Source organism: Leptosomus discolor, chromosome 4, assembly GCF_034619465.1.
Source record: "Leptosomus discolor isolate bLepDis1 chromosome 4, bLepDis1.hap2, whole genome shotgun sequence".
Classification (NCBI taxonomy): Eukaryota; Metazoa; Chordata; class Aves; order Leptosomiformes; family Leptosomidae; genus Leptosomus; species Leptosomus discolor.
This window is the reverse complement of record NC_141394.1, coordinates 58,218,503-58,240,694: the sequence shown is the minus strand read 5'-3', so window position 1 is coordinate 58,240,694 and position 22,192 is coordinate 58,218,503. Positions and strand designations below refer to the sequence as shown.

Genomic DNA, 22,192 nt, shown 5'->3' with positions numbered 1-22,192 from the left:
AAAAACTTGGTTTCTGTTGATAGTCCAGTGATGCTGGCCTGTTTTAGAGTTCAAAATAAAGCTTAAAAAACTTGGAGTGATGCAAAATAAATAAATAAATAAATAAATAAATAAAGCCCTGTTTAGAGGATTGCTAATAAGAAACACATACAAGTAGCCAGTAGATGGGGAAATTATCCCTGGCTCTTGATGCTGCTATTATGCTCTGCTCTCTAGAGCCCACTTGTGTCAGAGTTCATAGAGTGATGTCAAATTTCATATACATATATGCAGAAATTAAAAATGCATTTAAATTGAATTTAGCAAGTTCTAGTTTAGACGAAAGCCATTAAAAATAACTTGAGTAAACAAGGCAAACAGGTAAGAAATGCAGGTTTCATTAAGCATAAGTCTTAAATTAGGACAACAAATATATAGCGTTGACCTATAATGTACACTGCAGTAGATGTTTAAATATAGTGCATCTTTCATTTAGGACATAGTAAACTAAATATTTTACATGTACGATGCAGCATACAGAGATAAACCTAATATTGGATGACTTCCTTAAAGGGAGTTTTAATTCATTTGTAATTTTGCAGCTGTAAATGTGCACTATTAAACCAGTTCTACCCTATGTGACACATTCAATCTCACTGAAGCTAATGGGATTTTAGATGTGTATCTGAAGAGGAGAACCTGGTTCATTCAGCATCTGAAACAGCATTTTCCCCTCACTATTTCATGTAGAGACTTTTTGATAATTGGATTTAAGGTCCCTAAAGTAATTTACAGAAATGTTCTCCAAATACACTTGTGATGTGGATTTAAATATTATACATTTCTACTAGCATTTAATTTTCAAGCAATTGTCTCTGGATTATGATAGTGTAGTAAAAACAAGTATTGCAGAGATAAATTCATATCTTTTTGTGTTTACGGGAGAAGGCAGTGAAATTGCTCTAATATGTTTTGTTATCTTTCCATGTAAGTTGTATGCTTGAGTCAATTTTTATTTCTGCTGTTGTTGTTGTTATTCATATATTAAATATATACCAAAAGAAAAAAGCAGTCCAAAGACTTTTAAGCCATAAGTTACTTCAAACTGTAATATCTGGTTCTAGTACATCATGGATTAGACAGAATACTTTCCCAAAGAATAGTGTATTGATTTCTTGTGTAGATGATTTAATGATGCCAGTCTTGTGCTGAATAAGTTATGCATGTAACAGTAACCTTTCTGTTACTTTCAGAGCTTTGCATATAGATACAAATGAAGGCTACCATTAGCTATGTAAAATAGTTAAGTAGCATCATTCCTTTTATAGAGAAAGAAATTCAAGCTTTAAAACATTTTTACGTGTACCAGTGATTCGGCAAACCAACAGCAAAACTAGAAATACAGTACTTGCTTTATGATTATCTGCCTTCTGTTGTAGTCTCTAGATCATATCTCATTTGTACTTGTTTACACTTTTGGTATGTGTGCATCCTACCTTCCTGAAACTTACTCCTAACAACAGTGCTATATTAGTGAAAAATGGTAATTAGTGAAAAATGTTAATTAGTTCTATTGCAGTGCTTTATTATGTACTTTACATGGAAAAATGGGAGATAAGCATATAACTTCAGAGATAAGTATTGCAAATTTTGCTGCCTTTTCTGGTAGTTCTTAGACTGGATGCAAGCAGTAACTTTAGACTTAGGCAGCTCACCTTGTTTCTACCCTAAATCTCTCATGTTAAGATGCTGATGTCTTTTATTGGTTGAGGAAGTATAAGCACTGTAGTTTGATCTGCATTTATGGTCTACTGGAGGCAGCAGATAGGGATCTAGCAGTTAGGGATCTGCTTGCATATCTAGCAGATAGGATCTTCAGTTCCTCAGTCCTGTTAGCTCAACTGTAGCTGAACCCTCAGTATGAGTACTGTTTTAATGACTTGCTTCTCTCAGGAGTACCACGTCACCACCGTGGGGAGATCTGGAAGTTTCTAGCAGAGCAATACCATCTTAAACATCAGTTTCCGAGCAAACAACAACCAAAGGACACACCTTATAAAGAACTCCTAAAACAACTAACTTCTCAACAGCATGCAATACTTATTGACCTAGGTAAGTACAGTAGTGGTCTGAAATTAAAATAAGGATATATGGTCTCTGGATAATAATAAATGAAGGTAACACACAAAAAGCCTCTCACCATTTAATAACAGGTTGTTGGTAAGAACTGCTTTTAAGATGGTATAAGTGAAAACTATTACTTGACACCATTAGGAAAATGTAAAATCATCATTTCAAGCACAGAGGTCCTTCGCAACACATGGTAATAAGAGGTTGCTAGATATAACTTTAATGTATCTGTATTTCAGATATTGACAGTAAACACCACAGGCCCGTGGAATACAAATTGTCTAGAAAGGAAGTCAGTATTTAAGTGCAGACTCTTGAATATGTGCTATTCATTCCTGATGTCCAGTGTTCACTCTGTTAAACACTTTTACTTGAAATAATCCAGAAGTTTTGCTAATAATGCAGAAGTTTTGCTTTTTACTTTTTTCTTTTTTTCATTGATAGTTGCCAGCAGTTGGTATTTTTACTTCTATTAAAACAATTATGAAAGAAGCTCTTTTTAATAACAGAAGAAAAGACTTTTTTTTTTAAGGCTGGTTATTCACACTGCCTAACTTTAGGCAGTAGCTGGCTCCTGATTCAGGGACAGTGAATTGGTCTGTGGAGGCACATATACTATAGTCCATTGAGTTTAGTGGAGAGAGGTTAGAAACCAAGGCTTTTAAATTTGAAGTGACTGGTAGGTGGGCTTCAGGCGGGATTTTGGTCTTCTTGAGTAGAGTTTTCCATTTTCCCTCGTATTTATTGTTCAAAGCTCAAAAAGTTTTTTTTCTAGTATTAGAAGGAAACACAGGAAAGGAAATCTAAATGGAATGGAATTATTGTTTTAGGGTAGAGCAGAAGAGATTGCTCCAGATAATTGTAAAAGAGCAGTCTTCATATACCTCAAAAAAATTATTACATCCTTAACTCTTCCTTCTACTTTTCCTGGTCCTCTTCCTTTATCACTTTTAGTTCCCTTGTGTGAGATTGTGTTTCACTGATTGACTCTTGCACTGCCAGACTAAGACCATAACAAAGCCGGGAACATTTAGTAAGACCAAAAGTTGGTATGCTCTGTAAGATGTGGATCAGTATTAAACGTTGTTATTGTCAATCCTTGCTGCTGCTCCTGATGGTTTTGTTAAGGTCCGTATCAGTACCAGCAACCTCTCCATCTCAGAAGCTCCCACAAGTCAACTGTTTGTTTCATAGACCTCACAGAAGTACTTTTTGGCATCCTCTTCATCTTCCCTCATGAAGGCTGTTCCCTTTTCAGTCCTGCATCCAAGCAGTCCATGGCTGCTCCTCAGCTGGGTCAAGTGTTCTGTGGAATCTATTGCAGTCATTAAAGCATTTCTAACATGACAGTAATTATTCAATTATATACAACTGTGGAGTCAGATGTTCACATGTCTAACCTTTCCCAGGCAAAAGTGTTTGTGTTTGCATGTAAGCCATCCGGTGCAAGTTTAAAATGCCTCACTGGTATATGGCTGAATTAGAAGGTTTTACAGATTCTACAGATTATCTTCATGAATGTACAGTTGTGGGTATTTTTTAAGATAGTATTTTCTCATCCCTTGGATATTTTAATTCAGTTTGTTGTCTGAGAAACCAAGAGCTGGTGTTTTTTCCAAGAGGATCCCAGGTCTTGTTTGTAGGATAATCCCACACTGAACTCAGTGTTCATTGTGCTCTTTCCAAATAAAGGGGAAAAAATAATGTCTTCCAGAGCATGATAGAACTTATAACAGGCTTGTGTTGAGTGGTTTGTGGTTTGAGTCTGAGGAGTGGTGGAAGAAAAGCTGGAAATGACCCGGCAATGTGCACTTGCAGCCCAGAAAGCCAGTCGCATCCTGAGTTCCATCAAAAGAAGTGTGGCCAGCAGGTCGAGGGAGGGGATTCTCGCCCTCTACTCTGCTCTGGTGAGACCCCACCTGGAGTACTGCGTCCAGCTCTGGAGTCCTCAGTGCAGGAAAGACATGGACCTGTTGGAGCGAGTCCAGAGGAGGGCCACAAAAATCATCGGGGGCTGGAGCACTTGCCCTGTGAGGACAGGCTGAGAGAGTTGGGGTTGTTCAGCCTGGAGAAGAGAAGGCTCCAGGGAGACCTTCTAGCAGCCTTCCAGTACTTAAAGGGGGCCCATAAGAAAGATGGGGGCAATCTTTTTAGCAGGGCCTGATGCCATAGGACAAGGAGTAATGGTTTTAAACTAAAAGAGGGTAGATTTAGACTAGATATAAGGAAGACATTTTTTACAATGAGGATGGTGAAACACTGGAACAGGTTGCCCAGAGAGGTTGTAGAAGCCCCAGCCCTGGAAGCATTCAAGGTCAGGTTGGACGGGGCTCTGAGCAATGTGATCTAGCTGAAGATGTCCCTGCCCACTGCAGGGTCCCTTCCAACCCAAACTATTCTATGATTCTATGAGTTGTATGGGGCAATTTAAGAGTTCCATGATCACTAAGTCTGATTAAATGAATTTGCCATGAAAAATTCCATCACAGGAAGTTATGCACTGCAAGTAACTGAATGTCACATGGTAGAATGATAAAAATTTATGGGAAAATAGGTACTTGGTTTGATCTGAATTATTAATACCTATTCTATTATTTTCATTTACATGTTTTCTGTAGAGTAGTACAGTTACCCCATCATACTTCTGCTCTTTATTACTACTCAAATGGTATTTGAGTATTTTTCATTGTAACCCCTTTCTTCCACATGGAAGAATTGCCTGATGAGGGATCACCTATACCTAGAGCTGTCCAGAAGCACCTGTTTCTTAATAACTCAGTGTGCAGACTATCTTCAATGCATACTGAACTGTGAGAAGATTTGTCAAGTTTAGATGGTGACCTAAATTTTATATGGTAAATGAGAATATTTTCTCCTTTTTTTTTGTAACACTTGGTAAAGCGATTCAAAATCTCAAGGCAGTGCATAGAAAACAAAAATCTGGCGGAACAGGTATGTTTCTGCAGAAACTGGCATGAGGTGAGGCAGGGAGGGTGATGGTCAATGCTACCTTCACTTTCCCCTACTTGACAGGCCTGCCAGGTTTTGACTTGGCACTGGGAAAGTAACACTCCAAGGAGTCTTAATGCCAGCTGGGAATAGGCAGTTGCAATGTAGGTAAGTTGTTTCCCTCTAGACTTTGTCACTCTGGTTCTAGGAGTTCCGCTGGATCGCACAGTGCCAGAAGCAGTCTTTTGTTTTTGAGAGGGACATTTATGTGCAACTAGAGATCGTTCACTAGCAAGTACCTACCGGTCAAGTCAGCATACCTGGTGTTGATAACGCCTGGCAATGAATGTTGGGATTCTGTAGCACTGGAGTGCCTCAGCAAGGAGTGAGTAGTTTTGTGCTGGGTTAGTGAATTGAACACCTTGAGCAGTGGGGAGAGGGATGGGACAGCTCCTGGACAGTAGGGAGCACAGTCAGTCTGAGTTTGGTTGGCTCACACAGCAGACTAGGGCTTGCTGGCTCAGCAAGCTGTTCATATTTTCTGCCTGGTTCTGCACACGAATACTTTCTCAGCCGTGTGCTCTGCTTGTAGAAACAAATGACTGCATGTGTTGGCAAATTGGTAACTTCATGGTGGTTTTCATGCAAAGTGTTGTTTTTGCTGGGGAGCTATTTGCCCATTTGCTGGGGGAAGGATTGGGCCTTATTATTTCAGTAAGATGAAACTTGGAAGCTGAAGACTTCCTAGGTTCCTGGTGATTCACATGGAAATAAGTAGTGCTGCACAGTAAAAGACAGCATAACTGGATAGGTGGCTAGAAGGAATTTGCATGTTCTGACTTGTGCTGCTTGAGGCTATCAGAAGCATTTTCTCTTAAATCTTTAAGAATCCTTCTGAAAGCAGGCACTTCTCCCCTGAGCAAAAAACCTATGTTCTTGTAACATGTAGTTAGAATATTTTCAAAAGCTTTCCTAAATTAAGCTAAAGAGCTCTTGCTAACATAGTATGAGCCAAAGCTGCAATAGTATCACTCACACTTAGTTGAATCAGTGCATCTTCAGCTGTAGATAGTGCTTCCTGAGAACGAGGACAGAAGTGCTCATCTGGATGCAGAGGTAAGATACAGCAGCCGCTTTCCTGTCTCAGTTTACGTGTCACAGTGCTATTTCATTACATGGACAAGAACAAAGCCACAATTCCCTGAAGGCTTTTTTGTCTGTTTCCTTTTGTGGCCCCACTTGTGCAACCGCTGCAGTCACTGGATGTTTCAGGTCCTGAACACCAAAGTCATGCTCAGTAAACGATTTCTTCTCTCACTAAGGTAGGGTAAACTGACTTCCAGATGCTACTGGTGTAGGAAACCACTGTACTCATCACTGAGTGTTTGCTGAACGCTGTAGAAAATTGTGTTTTGGTTTATTACAGTTCAAAAATAAAACAGTATAGATACGTACTTTCTCATTCTGGCACTCTTGAGGTATCGCAGTTCATTTAGTCTCTTCTCAGCAGGCCTGGAACTTGTTCGCTCCTAAGTAAAAGCTAGAAGTCTTAGTTAAGTCATCACCAGGGCACTCAGAAACAAATCACATTGTGAGTCTGCTCCTCTTCCATTTACTGTTTTTAGAACTTCTTTTCATTTTTGTTCTTGCTCAGCTTGTAACTTTTCTTCGTGACTTACATGAAAGGAGCCTTTCTGCGTGAGTGAGGCAGTACAGGTCTGCCTTCAGACTTGTCATTCAGGCAGAGGCTTCCTTTGCAAAGAAACACAAGCTCCTTCTCATTTGGAAGTTAGAAATATTTCTGTAACATTCAACTCTATGACAGCCAGGCCACGGGAGACCTGCTCAGGAACTGAATGTCAGTGTCCCATGTGACAGGCTGGAGCAGCTACCAGATGGCAGAAGGACTCTGCCCCGGGCTTTGTCTTCCTGTAACAGGAGGTCTGATATTATCTGGCAGCACAGCAACATTCCAGGAGCTAAAGGGTGGGGTGGTATTTAACAAGTGGGCAACCAAAAAACAAGCTCCACTTAATACTAGAACAAAAGAAGTATTCAAATTTCTTCTCCATTGAGGTATTTCACAGGGGAAATCTGATAGGGGCAGGGTTTTTTTTCCTAGAAATTAAAATACTCCCTTTTGGAAAAGTTTTAAAAAAAAAAACTGTGCAAGTAAAGCCTTTAATATCTCTGCTCGCAGAATCACAGAGTGGTTGAGGTTGGAAGGGAACTCTTGAGATCATCTAGCAGGATCATGTGGAGCAGGTTGCCTAGGACCGTGTTTGCTCAGGTTTTGAATATGTCCGTAGATGGAGACTCCACAACCTCTCTGAGCAGCCAGTGCCAGTGTCTGGCAACGCTTACAACAGAAAAAAAGATTTTTGTCTTATATTAGGTGCGATTTCTTGTGTTTCAGTTTGTGCCCGTTGCCTCTTGTCCTGTCAGTGGGTGCTACTGAGAAGAGCCTGGCTCCTTCCTCTTCATTCCCTCCCACAGGATATTTGTGCACATTGATAAGATTCCCACCCCCCTCCATCCTGACCTTTTTATTCTCTAGGCTAAACAGTTCCAGCTCTCTCAGCCTTTCCTCATGAGATGCTCCAGGCCATTCATCATCTTAGTGGCCCTTTGCTGGACTCTCTCCAGTATGTCCCTATCTCTCTTGTGGCCTCATCTAGAGTAGAGGGAAAGATCACCTGCCTCAACTTTTAGCCCAGGATGCCTTTAGCCTTCGTTGCTGCAAGGGCATGTTGCTGGCTCATGTTCAACTTAGCAACCACCAGGACCCCCAGATCTTTTTCTGCAAAGCTGCTTTCCTGCTGGGTGGCCCCCAGCATGTACTGGCACATGGTGTTGTTCCTCCCCAGATACAGGATTTTTGCACTTCCCTTTGCTGAACTTCATGAAGTTCCATTCAGCTCATTTCTCCAGCCTGTCGAGGTCCCTCTGAATGGCAGCACGACCCTCTGGTCTATCTGCCACTCCTCCCAGTTTTGTCTCATCTGCAGACTTGCTGAGGGTGCTCTCTTCCCCATTGTCCAGGTGGTTAAGGACAATCCGTAATCAGCGATCAGCTAGAACAAAGGCTACAGGCACCTTGTCATCAAGGGCAGCTGACAGGGGTTGGTTAGAAGCTGCAGAGCTACCTTACCATGGCCTCAGCCTTACCTGCCACCAGCAGTACTCTCAGATTCCCAGGAGTACCCTGAAAATCCTGAACAAAGTATCCAGATGCTCAAAAGCACAAAGAAGCAAAGCCCAGAAACTGCTGCATAAAGTGCTGTGTCTGTTGGCTGCCTCTGCTAGATGCGCTCTGATACAATATAGTATATATCATAGCACATATATAGCTACACAATTCTTGATATTGTAAGGGCTGCACACAAAAAAAGACAAATTGAGTTTTTACTCATGAGTAAATACTGTGGGTTGAACTGGTTGTATAAGGTACCTAGTTGGATTGGTTTGGTTTAAGAACATATGTGTCCCAGCTCTGTGTGAAATTATTTTTACAGATAAGACAGTCTGCGGATGGAATTCATCATCTTGTCTAGAACTGAAGAACTGGAAATGTCTCAGCTGTGCTTCTGCAGCTCTACAATTAGTATAGTTTACCTTAGGGTGGGATTTAAAGAGGTGTGGAGAATAGCTCCAAAGCACATTGCTACCAAGAGAAAGTTTTGCTCTAACAACCGACTCCCACTCTCCAAGCACTTGTCACTTGTGCTAATGCTCATGGGACGCCTGCTAGAGCAACAGGGCAGAACAACTAACCCCATGTAAAAGGGGATTCTTCTGCCAGGTTAGTGAACTGAATCAGCTCGTGGAGGAGTCTGAGCTTCATGCTGCAGGAAAGGAGAAAGGACCCGTAAGACTGGGAGGAAACAAGGCAAGGAAGGAGGTGACAAGAGACATATTTACTGGAAAAAAAAGACCAGAAGAAAAGAGAAGGTGAAGGGTCCCCAACCCACAGAGCTCAGATATTCTGTCTGTGCCTGGATCCTAAAAGCTGACACTTTTTAATCAAGAAAATAGGGCTGGATGACTCGTCAAGCCACTGAATCAAGTCTCCCACTATCGTAGGCCACCAGCCCCTACAAGTGCTTTAACAAACTGATCAAGGGCCGGTCTTAAGAAACAGTTACTCAGTGTTCCAAACAACAGACTGTCCCCATCTCCCTGACAATTACTAAATTGATTTTTCAACTACTGTAACAAAACAGTAGTAGAGTATAAAAGTCAGTTGTTTTGTATCAGTAACTTTCTCATGGTCTTCCTGTGTGTTGACTCAGAATCTACCTTTCAAAAGAATCTACCTTTTGAAAGACTGTTTAATTTGATAACATGGCAAGTTAGGGTTTTTGATTGTTTATTTTTTAGTTTAAGTTGCTAACTTCAGCTATTTTTACAGGGCGCACATTTCCAACACATCCGTACTTCTCAGCGCAGCTGGGAGCTGGGCAGCTGTCACTCTACAATATTTTGAAGGCCTATTCACTTCTGGACCAGGAAGTAGGATATTGCCAGGGCCTTAGTTTTGTAGCAGGAGTTCTACTACTTCATATGAGTGAAGAAGATGCTTTTAAAATGCTGAAGTTTCTTATGTTTGACATGGGCCTGAGAAAACAATACCGCCCTGACATGACAATTTTACAGGTATGATTTCAATTTTTCTAATAAAAGGATGCTAATGTTAAATTATAGTAATACAATACAGATAGCAAAAATCTGGGCTTGAATTTAAATTCAGTTCTCCAAAGTGGGGAAAGATAATCTGGGAAAAGAATACGTCATCTTAAATGCATTAGTTTCAGATAAAAAGGCTACTAGGGAAACTATGAAAACCATAAATAGGAAGAATTCTGTTAGGTGTTGTATGGGGTTCAAATGACCCTGCAGATGAGCTGCTTGTAGGCTCACAGGTGACTTATCCTGGGTCTTTTCGATGGCTTCTGAGTATTTCTTTTCACACAATTCCATCCAAATGTCAATTGATAAATGTCTTTCACTCTTTCTAATGAGTGTGAAGCATGGACTTTGCTTGTATGAGTGTTAAAACATGTTTATCTTTAATCTCTTTGCTCTTATTGCGTGCAGATCCAGATGTATCAACTGTCCCGACTTCTTCATGACTACCATCGAGATCTCTATAACCACTTAGAGGAACATGAGATTGGCCCCAGCCTCTATGCTGCTCCATGGTTTCTCACTATGTTTGCCTCCCAGTTTCCCCTTGGATTTGTAGCCAGAGTGTTTGGTAACTCTTCATAAAACTTCTATCTGTTCTTTTTATTGGAATCTTATATTTGGAATCCTGTTACTAGGAACAGCATTATTATTGAACCTGTTTCAGACACCCAGGAGAAATATTTTACTTACTATTGCTGAACAAAACAACAACAGAGGTGATTTTACGGAGCGTGTAGTATTTACAGTAAAATGGAAAGAGTGAGGAGGAAAGCATATGACAGTCACAATCTGTCCTGTCTTTTCATTCTCATTGTTACCTTTTCCCACCCTTTAACCACCTGCAGAGAGGATGTAAAATTTGATACCATGAAGTCATGGTGTTGTGGCAGTGGCACTTCAACACCAACAATGTTAGTTTCAAGCTGAAAAGAGATGTAACAAAGGCATCATCTGAGTAATATATACATTTACTCCATTATCATTGTCTCCAACAGTGTCAATGGAAAATTATTTTGAGGGTTATGTTTTTAAAACACACCCAGAGATGGCCCTTGCAGTTTAGTCATGGATTTACTCTGCATAAACATAGGGCTTTTAAACTAGTGTTTCTTATCCTTACAATTTTAACCTGAATGATAATCTCACTTTCCAAAAATGTTTGGAAGCAAATGGGGTTTAGGCTCTAAAGTCACTTCTACTACCTATTTTTAGAATCTACAGAAATAAAGTTCACTTTTTTAAGTTAAATTCCAATTAAGAATTTGCCTTGATGTTATCTTTTGGATGTTTATACTATAGGTTATTTGTTTGGTATTTGAGAAGATGCTTTATTTACTTTTCAGTTGTTTGTTTTCCAATTTCTTTATATGATACTGGATCATCCATAAAGACCAGAGTGGATTGGAACTTTCCTCCTGCTTCCTGAGAAGCTGTTTTTATTTTTCTTAGTCTCACTTAAGAGGTGTAATGAAGCAATTCTTTATTAGGGTATTAGTATTGGTACTTTTCTGACTTAAAAAATTATAGTCTCATCTACCACAATAACAAATAATGAATATAGACTCCAAGAAGAACCAACAAGAATCCTGTCCTGTTTCTCTTTAAGAACATGCCAAAAGTAGTGCTAGATGAAATAATGGTGAGGTGTATAGCTAAGTAGAACTATATGTCCTGTGATTAGCATCTTAACTCCAGGGAAAACAGCATTTTATTTTATTTTTTCCTGGAACAGTTCAAAGTAGGCTAACATACATCAACAAGTATCTATCTGACATTAATAATCTGTAGGAATTAAATGAAGTGCTGTGTGCCAGTGTTGTATGCTGAGTTTGTAACCAGCTCATCTTCCAGTTATTCTTGATCATTCATAATATCGTACATGATAAGAAAAGTCTTTGAATTGGACAATTGACTGCAGTGAGGGTATAAAAGTGCCTTGTGTATGCAGTGTATTTGGATTTCTGCCTTAATACACAGGTTAATATTTTGTCTGTCATTGGAGGATTTTAGGGCTTTAGAAAGCAAAGATTTTACATTAGAATAGAAAGTGTAGGTACGTGATCTTCACAGGACTGATTTTAGGTCAAGAACAGAAAAGCATGTGTGACTGAAACTGTCACCTCTTAAAAATTTCTGATGTTTTTTAGAGAGAAACGCCAGCATGGCCAGCACTTGCGGGTTTTAATGTTTTGAAGTATTTAGTAGTTACATTAAAACAGCGTTTATTGGAACTACGTGAGTCGAGAACATTGGACGTTCTTTTACATTAGAAGATAAAATCTAATCTTCACCCATGGTGAAGGCTCCGAAACACAGCTGTAAACATAAAAAAAGCTAGAGCTGTCACTTTGCTAGCAGGTGTTGTTAGCAGCATGGCAAGTCAGGATCTGATCAGTTCTGACCCATGTGTTCACACACTTTTGCTGAACATGCGTACATTTTCATTGCTCACTTACTAGAACCCTTGTGATGAAAGAAGTTGCCTTTTAATGCTAAAGTAACTCATTTGTAGGTTACTAAGACTGCAGTTTTCTAACATGGTATCTCTGAACTCGATATTTGAAGCTCTGTTGCTATTTAATAATATAATTGTTACAGACCACTTTCTTTAGATTTCCATAGAGTGTACTTGTTGCAAGCAGCTTACAAGTAATATGTAAAAGAAGTGGGCTAGAAAGAGGTTAATGCAAAGGCTGTTTTATGAGTACACCAAAACTCCTTTTAATTTTTTAATTATCTGTTCAAACTTTCAACACTTCTCTTCAGCAGGAGCTAATGAAAGTACGGAGTTAACAAAGATGTGTTCTTTGATACCCCTGCTTACCTATTAATGGAGGAGACTTGGTAGAATAGTGTTTATTTTGTTTCAAGATTGTAAATAAAACTTGATTTTTTTTAACCCTGTAGGCTGCCAGTCATGCTGACATTAATTTGGGTACCTTCTCTGTATTGTCGCTGGCTGGCAGCCCACTTAACGGGAAGCGTGGGGAGTGGATAACAAACAGGTCTTTGTTAAGTACTTGCTATTTTAAATGAGAGAGAGATTTCAGCCGTATATTACCAGCTCAGCACACACAGGCATTCATTAACAACTTATAGGTCACCTTGAGTTAATCTACGTGTCTTTATGGGGCAGGTGCTGAATCATAAATATGCATTATTTTCAGCTCTGTTTCTTTCACTTTGTGTCTCCTAGCTGTGCTTCGGCATTCTCTGTCCTAATAGCTTTCCCTATAAATTATTTTCCCATAGTTTTCTGTTTTGATAGAGAATTGAGGCAGATGCCTGCTCTGTTACCACTTTTCAATCATTCCTGCCTTCGGACTTCACATTGAATCAGAATTGAAAAATTCTACACCACTTTTAGGAAAAGTGGCAGCAAAGTGCAAGATTTATGGTTAGTTGTTACTTGTGCTTTTGTTTCTGAGAGAGAAAGAGAGAGAAGTGAATGAATTATCGCTTCAGCATTACAAGCAAAAGAGCACAAGGGGGAATTTTATTCTGATACAAATTTGGAAAGAGAGGTTACTTTTACTAAGAAAGGCAGTTAGCCAGTGTTTTCATATGTTCTTTACTACATCAGAGATACCTGTGGTTTTGCTGGTAGTTGTTTCCCTTACTGTGTGGTGGGTTTTTTCTCTCTTTATTCTTTCCCTTTTTTGATCATTAAGAGATACTGTTTATTTGGTGTCCTTGTGCTACTTTGTAAGTGATTGTGACTTCATTCCCAGCTTTGAATACAAAGAAGGGAAAGAACAAGAGAGAAGCCTTTTAAAAATAAAAATATATTTAGGAAATATGGAATAAAACCACGGTATCTTCTCTTCCTTTTCCACCTCTGTCTATATTGTTTCATATGTTAGATGCTTTTGCCTGTAGCAAGTCCCTCAGTAAAACCGAGAGCAGATTCTGAGTTATAGTAGCAGGAAAGTCAAATGCAGGGCAATGCTGTTTATACTGTGGACAGATGGGTTTGTGAAGATGGGTTTCTCGTCTGATGCTTTCATTGCAGTCTTCTATTTCTTTCCTCTATAAAGACCTAGGCAATTTGTAAAGGAAAAGAAAAGAAAGGAAGTTGCATTGAAAGGTCGCTGTATACTGTGGTTTCAGCGTGCTTGAATGTATGCCAGGTGCTGTCATTGCAGGGCCACCTGCAATATTAACACTTAAGCTGTATTACTAAGATTTCAGGGTACTTATTAACGTAGTTATTAGAATATTAACATAAGTGGTTGAGACACGTACTAAAAATAAGCACATGCACATGAAACTTGAGGCTGCTGGAAAGCATGCATTTAGCCTCCTGCTCAGTGCTGTCTTGATTGAGATTTTGTAGCTTTCTCTGCCAAATGAAGTGAGAACAGAACTTCAGATCTTCAGTTGTGTCTTCAGGTGTAGTTTTTGCCAGTTGTATTAGGATTTTTAAATGGGATTGGATTAGAATTCTATGCAAATTCAGATTCCCCCAAAAAAGAAAAAAAAAGCTCAAAACTATTACATGCACGAAAAGTGGCAGCGCTGACAAACTTGACTACCTGGTTTATCGTGTACTCAGCTTAAATTTGAATTTGATTTTTTGGATGAAAACTCATTAAACAAATTAATAATTGATTGTGTTAGTCAAGTGTGCTATTCACAGTAATAATCTTGATCCCACAAAACTTCTAAGGCCATAGCCACAGTAACAAAAGCACGTCTGACACAGTATATCTAGCCTTCAGATCACTCCTGTGAGAAATTGTTGTCCTTGGACGTTTTACTGTTTTAATATTCTTGTCAAAAGATGTGCTTGCTTGATGTACTCTGTTTTTTCTTTGTTTTCACAGATATGCTCTTTCTTCAAGGATCAGAGGCTATATTTAAAGTGGCTTTAAGCCTTTTGGGAAGCCACAAGCCCTTGATTCTGCAGCATGAAAACTTAGAAACTATTGTTGATTTTATTAAAAGCACTCTCCCCAACTTGGGTTTGGTACAGATGGAAAAGACCATTAGTCAGGTATGAAATAATCTAAACATATGAGTAGTATGCAAAGGAATGCTCTTTTTTAACAAGTTCTTGACAGAAACACCACAAAGTGTATTGTGTTGCTTCAAGCTGAGAATTCTGTTATCATAGTTTTGAAGATGTTGAAAATTTTTGGAAGCGTATGACTTGTATAGTACCTCTATAGTCATACATCTACATGTTGGTTACGGTCACTGTATGAAGCCTTTAATGAAAATTAGTTGACCTTTTTTTTTTTGTTGAAGTATGCGACTCTGTTACTGGCAGCAATATTACAGCCCATACGCAGTGCATTCCACAAAAAAAGCAGCAAGGTGGTCTAAAAGCCTTCTGAATTTTCCTGTCTCCAAATAATCTTGCTCTCCAAGTCTCATTTTAGAAGCAAAAATTGACTTACAAGAGCCTCACAAACGTTGACCTTACTTAATGAAATTAGAATCCTCCCAACATTGATTTTGTCTATACTGGTGTTTATGGTGCTGGTTCAGTAAGTTACAACAGTGCCTTTGTATTTCTGCCAGGAGTACGTGGGGCAGTGCAGTCTCATGCAGTGAGCAGTGACTCTAGGCAGCAAAAACTAGAAATCCTTGATATACATTTTTAAATGGCAGACAAGGAAAATGATGTTATATTGCTAAGCTAGTGGGAGGCTCCAGACGATGACTATGGAATTTGAAAAAAAACCCACAAATTGTTGCAGTTAAGGCTTGACTGTTTAGAAACCCTAACTGTTACATTTGATACCTAGTTTGCAGCAGGCAAATAGAAGACAGGTTTTAGCCTGTTTTTCTGAAGGCCATTTGTGGACCAAAACATGGGGGGTGTACTGTGCAGAACTGCAAATACCTGCCACTCACCAAGCGCTGCAGGAGATCTGCAAAGCCTGTGGCTTGATACAGAAAGCAGGCAGCAGCGCGGTACGCTGCAGATCGCCTGCGAGGGGCTCCCTTCTGATCCCTGGCAGCAAAACTTCCAAGGGACATGCGGTCATATTAAGGTCAGAAAAATTGCTTCTAGTGCAATCTATCAAAGGAAGGAGGGGAGAACTAGAAAGCCTGTGCGAGGGGAAGGAGAGCAAGTGATTTCTAGGGCACAAAGGGAATCATATGTTGTCTGCCAGGCTGAAAGCCTGGAGTGTACAGCTCTTCAGAGACTTGCAGTGCTTAGGCGACCTACAGAGAACTATTGGTTTTCAGCAGGAGGGAGAGATAGGCAGAGTTTAGGCAACTCTGACTGCTGTAAATTTAAAGTGGGCAGATAGAAGTGAGTTGAATGGAGAGCAGTTTCCCCACTTTGATCAGGGCTGCCTTTGAAGAGAGCAGCTGTTTGACCAGCCCTGCAGTCCATACACAGCTCCTGGGCTAATCCCCATCCTCCTCATGCCTTCCACAGTGTGGCCTTTGGTTTACATGCCCTAACATGCCTTCGGTTAGCTAGTTTTTAAGTCAAGGTTTTGATTTGCCTCATATTCCCCCCCCCCTTTCAGATTTGATGCTCTGGGTATGACAGCAGGGATTTCCCTCCCTTCTGAAGAGCACGGAGGCTAGAAGTGGCAGAGGTCATGAGAGGAACTAGCGTTCTGCCCTGATGAGTGGCACCATTTGTTTTATTGAAATTTCACAATGTGTGCTCTCCAGACATGCTCAGATCTACGAAAAATGAAAGTTCCATATGTGTAACCAAACCCAAATTAAAACTGTATTTCTGTACTTAGGTGCTCAGTATGTGTTTTTTCTGCAGCTATACAACTGAGAGATTTTTAATAGCATATGTAACGGGTGTCAGAAACATTTCATAAACTGATGTTTTTCTTAACTATAACCAACAGTTAAAGTTTTGTAGACAAATCAGATAAACAAAATAGGAAATAATTCTTATTATTTCAACAGGTGTTTAAGACAGGATTTTATATTTGGCTAATTTCCCAAAGGAATAAAGTACAAGAGGTTTAAAAATAAAGAATAACCCTTGAACTTCTATTCTTGGGCTATTTTCCAGATGCGTTTTTAAATCAACTTTTCTTTCTATTATGTTCTGTGATTGGCACACTTGTCCTTTTAATTTACCACCTTCTTCACTGCTTTAAGAGGAGATAACTAGCTCAGGGACAGTAGAGTCACATTTCCTGAATAATTTGAAAGCAGATGTTTGCCAAAACCTAGAAAGAGGAAAATACAACAGCAGGTTTTTTCCTTTGAGTCACTGTGTACACCTCAATTTATTTAGCCGCTTTTAAAATAAAAGGTTTTATTAATATTCATGTGTAAGACTGAGCACTCATTTCAGTGATTCATAGTTAGCAGTAATAGAAATCTACTTTGACATTACATGATGTTTTCCTTAAGCATGTTAGTGTAAGGATAGATTATTTCATTTTCTTTCAGTTTCTAGGAGTATCATAGAATCATAAATAAACCTAGCAATGTTTACTGGTTTTCATTTAAAGCTTTCATTCTGTTTAGCCTTGCACTGGTACATGTGGCACATGAGCTTGGACCACACTTTTCTAAAATGACGTCTAATTCTGAGTATGTCTAGGAGGGTTTATGCCAAACTGAGATGCATTAAATTTGAAATCTGAGATGTGGAGTACCCTACAAAGTCTACACTTCTTGAAAACTTCAGTGTGAGTGATTTTGCTGAAGTCAGGCAGCAAATCAGTAGCAAAGTTTTTAAAGTAGATCCAGTGCCAATGTATTGCACTCTAATGCCTCAATCTTGCCATTTCCAGAGTAGGAAACATTAATGCCAAAAATTAAGTCCTTTTTTTGTATAGAGTGATTAGATATCTTTAGTCTAGATCCATAGATTTTAGAGCATTGAATGAGCTGTGGTTTTGGTCTTCAGAGAACCTAGTAATATATTTGTATCCAACAGGTGTTTGAAATGGATATTGCCAAACAGTTGCAAGCTTATGAAGTTGAATACCATGTGCTTCAGGATGAGCTTATAGATTCATCTTTAAATGACAATCAGAGACTGGATAAATTAGAAAAGGCAAACAGTAGCTTGCGCAAACAAAACTTTGATCTCCTGGAAGAACTGCAGGTACAATTTATGTTTCATATTTAATTAACATTCTAATGTATCCACCTTTTCAGAAGAGACCGTCCTACACCAAGGCACAGGAGAGACTGGCATCTGGTTTAGTGACTTTAAAGCATAGCCACTTGCAGTTTTACTTAGTTTAGCCTTTAAAGTTTAAATGCAGAAGAAATTCTGAGCAGAGTGGATAGAACATATGCTTGCAATTAGTGAAAAGTTGATTCATCACACTGTCTCTTCTGTTGTAATTCTCTTGTAATTAAAATCATAACTGTAGAAGATGACTAAAAATACACAAAGTGCTTTCTCAACTTCATTTTTATGTTTTCAGTCACTGCTTTATTACAGCAGGGATACTAGTCTCTCCCGAACAGGAAAGCTAATGCCAGTGTCACAGTTTAGAGATACATCAGATATGGGATAGATTGTCTATAAAGACATACTCTTTCTTACAAGATTATTTTTCTTTAAACTGTTATCCATATTGTTTAGACAATATGTGAAATACTAATTTCTAATATATGCTCAATGCCTGTTCAGTCTGCCGCTTTTTCAGGGGCACTACACCTGGTCTCTGCAGGGTTTATTCTTTGCTTAACTGTTCGAGAAGTCAGCTTTCTGGCTGATTTATAACAGGACATTTGTTATAAAACTTCTGACGATGCAGTTAGTTTGATGGAGAAAGGGACTTCAAGGGTAAGAAGCAGACATTTCAAGCCTCTTGATTATTGTAAAAGATACAGACTTTAAAAGAGAGTAGGTGAGGGAATAAGTTTAGGTTTCTCAGCCAGGGGTCCTGTGTCATGACTAAAGATAGCCAACCGTGCAGACTTAGGTTGCCTCTCCTAACAATAATTTGCTTAAGCTGTAAATTCTGATCCTGTGAGATCTGAACCTGTTTCAGGTTCTAAGATGAATCTTAGAGAAGTCAGAAGAAGAGATACTCCTCTGCAAGATATTTTCATAAAGCTTCAGGCTCATGGGCAAGGAAATTGTTGAATGTAGCATGGAGAAGAGGGATTTATTGGATGAGATTCTATAGATACCTCCATCGAGGGATCTTCCACCCACTTCTGACCCTAAAGGCCTTGCAGCCCTAAGCAGTTTTTTACAAAGCTCTTCTCCACCTGAGTGCTGGCAAGTTGGCGCCTAATGTCATAGTGGGGAGCTTAACTGTCTGTAGTGTTGGAACAATCCCTTTGTCTTGGAGGTGGGCTTCATCAGCCTTTATTTCCTGTGGTTAAAGGTGACCCATTGCTGATGGGAGGAAAAGGTTTGTCAATTTTTTGCCCCCAAAGGCTAAACATTTTAACCCACCATAATTACATGAAGGGCAGTGAGCTCATCAGAAAGGCAAATACTTCCCTGAAAGCCAAGACCATCCAGTGCTCTTGTCTCCAAATTTTACCGAGTTCTGAAGCTTCCAGACAGATCTCTGCTTTTGTCAAAGTACCTCAGCTACAGATCTCATATGATGAGTTTGAATGATGTAATACTGTGTTTCACCATGGAGTAGAATGCCCTTGTGTGCAGCCTTTCGAAGAAGAATTTTTGGAATTTTTCAAGATGTGTTGTCCATTTGCATATTGCACTAAATCTGCTTCTCCCCCTCTGCCTCCAAATCTGGCATTTCTTGGAGTTACTGTCAAGATGAAATGAGGATGCAGCTAACAGGCTGGGTTGTCTTTGCTTTGCAAAGCACATGGAATTCAACAAATATGGTTGGCCAAAAATGTCTCCCAACTGACCTATACAGAGGCTTATCTTAACCTGCAGTTCTTTGGTGTATAATTTGCAGACTTAGTAACTTCTCTACTTTCATTACTTTGCATTATATTCGGAGTTTCGGTGAACTAATCAAAGCAATCAAGTTGAGAGAGGGAAGTTTCTTGTTATAGGCAAAACCATAGTTGTAGTCTAAAGTGCACAGATCTAATAACATTAATGCTTGCATTTACCTTTGCAATTTTTCATCATTTTGAAAGTATTTTATATGTATTAATGTATCTCAAAAAACAGTTTAAAGTTGGTTTCAGTTATTAATGAATTTCCTTTCTTTTTTCTTGCCCTCCTTCCTCCCCCTCCTCCTTTCTTCTTACTTTGAAAGGTGGCTAATGGAAAGATCCAAAACCTTGAAGCCACAGTGGAGCTTTTATTGACCAATGAAGGCAAATTGAAGCAGTCCATTCTTACTCTGGAGCAGGAGCGATCAGCTTTGCTGAAAGCAGTGGAGGAGATGCGGAAAAAGATCGATGATACAGATGGGAAGCCTCTACTTATTAGACAAGAACACATAGATGCTGACTGACTTTCACAGTTGTAATGGAGCAGAGAAGCTGAGCAAGAAACAAAGGGAAGAACTGTGTCTTTTTGTCATGATCCATGGGGATTTGACACTGTCACCTTCATTGTACATGCCTTTCAGTAGCAAAGCAAGATATGGGCAAGGTAGCTTCCCGTATCAGAGAAGCTGGTTTCTCGGGGAGGAGGCTTTTTCTTCTTAATATGTAAAAATACTATGAACAGTAAGATGCCACATAATAATAAGCAGGAGAAACTTAATAGTGCGTACAGTCATACACAATACACTGTAAAAGATGTCGTAAGTGCTTTTAAACCTAAGTGCTTTATGTTCATCACATACTTGTTTGTGTGTAATCACCACCATGTTAAATAGCACATCCTTTAGAAGAACGTCCTTTGAAAAAGCATGGCAGTCTAAAACCTTTGAATGGATGACTGCCCCATTGCAGCTATGCAGTGGTGACATTTACAGAGGGTTTTGTGGTTGGACTTGAGATATTTTTGGCAGTGTAATTCCCCTACAGCTTGACTGGGTTCTGTTAATTATGTTGTTTACGCTTCAGAAAACTGCTTCGTGATGCTTGAAGGTGTCAATCCGTTGGACTCCAGAGAGCTGGACTTCATCATATGTAACTATGCGTAACTGGGGGTTGCCATCTGTTTTTAAAGTACCTTGGTTTAGTACATTTTTTTGTTTAACAACCATTAATTTAGTGCATCATTATTTGGCATTATATGATAAAGATACTGTATATAGTAACTGCATTATGCTTAACAAAATACACTGACATTGGTTTGGTGAAGCCTGTCACTCTTGCAACATCATCCAAGGATTTATATTCAGAGTTTTCAAGTTTCATCTTATTTATTTCTGATCTAATGTGTGATGTAAGACATCCTTTTTCTGGGAAACTAATGCCCACTGACCTTTTTTTTCCCTTTATTTGGTACTCTGTGCCCACCCATTGTCTGGGAGATGTTATTCTTTAAGACTTTTTCTAAAGTAGTGGAGGAATTTCAAGAGCTTCATGTTGTGCCAGATATGCTTAAACTGTTTTTTAAAAGGTATGGCAGGTTCAGTTAGGACACCATTCTTTTTACAATGCATGTTTTGAATAAGATTACACATGTAAAAAAAAAAAAAATTCTCACTTTCCTTAAAACAATGAAAGTTGTATTCAGGCCAGTTAAAGCACCACTGCTACAAGTGCAATAATATCCATGGATATCCAGTTGTTTGGGTTTGCTTCAGAATTAGGAATAGCACCATAGTTTTGTTCAGTCCCCAAGCACAGTTTTTAGGCATCGGTGTTTGGTTATGGTGGAGATTCACCCAGGAGATGTGATTTTTATTTTGAGGTGTTTTTTTTTCTTAAATTGATGTTTTTATTTTTAAAATTTCAAAACATACAGTTTTTTCTCTGACTGGCAGTGTAGAAGAGGTTTTGGTTTGATTTTTCCTTTTCTCATGCAAATCCACCTGACCCATTGTGGTTGTAGTTTAATAGGAGAGCTGTAACATTCGTCTACTGTGCAGAATAAATACCTCTGTGTACGTCAAAAAGAAAAATTTAATTTACTTTTCAATTTCTAGAAGCTTTGTTTGACTCTGTTGTGTCTTAAATATTTCTCGTTCTTGCAAATCCACTGTATATTCATGTAGTATTGAAATTCCAGATAAATCAGTTATTATTAATCCATTTACCTCTTAGGCTTGTTTTTTTATTTGGAAATCCATATTGAAGCTCATGCTTCATGTTTAAAATCTTGTCACAATGGACCTCATACTGTTAGAGCACTCAGTAATGTTGTGTTTTTACAGCATGGCGCCATAATTCATACACTGACTTTTTAACAAGAGCAATAAAAATAATGATAATCTATGCCTACATCTATGTTTGTACATTTTTGACATTTAAAAACAAAAATGTAGTTGATGGGGTGACAGTTCAGAACCATGTGATGTGAGTCTTTCCCTGAAAGTATGGTACCATCCTCAGTGGTTATCGATGAAGATTCGTAGTCCTCAGACTCTTCTAAACATGCTAGGATTCAGTTGTGATCTTGGGACCTGCATCTGCTTATGTTGAC

At 39.0% G+C, this 22,192-nt stretch overlaps 1 protein-coding gene across 3 annotated transcripts in view; it reads left to right on the top strand.

Moving 5' to 3' along the window:
- The window catches only part of TBC1D1 (TBC1 domain family member 1), a 105,628-nt gene extending 85,504 nt beyond the window's left edge, over positions 1 to 20,124 (top strand). For all 3 annotated transcript variants that reach the window (XM_086464088.1, XM_086464089.1, XM_086464090.1), the window contains 6 exons: positions 1,933 to 2,091; positions 9,470 to 9,714; positions 10,156 to 10,315; positions 14,574 to 14,743; positions 17,630 to 17,800; positions 19,905 to 20,124. In XM_086464088.1, the coding sequence (XP_086320214.1) occupies positions 1,933 to 2,091; positions 9,470 to 9,714; positions 10,156 to 10,315; positions 14,574 to 14,743; positions 17,630 to 17,800; positions 19,905 to 20,105 (1,106 nt within the window). In that variant the 3' untranslated portion in view covers positions 20,106 to 20,124. The remainder of the gene's footprint in view (positions 1 to 1,932; positions 2,092 to 9,469; positions 9,715 to 10,155; positions 10,316 to 14,573; positions 14,744 to 17,629; positions 17,801 to 19,904) is intronic.
- The last annotated feature ends 2,068 nt before the right edge of the window (positions 20,125 to 22,192 follow it).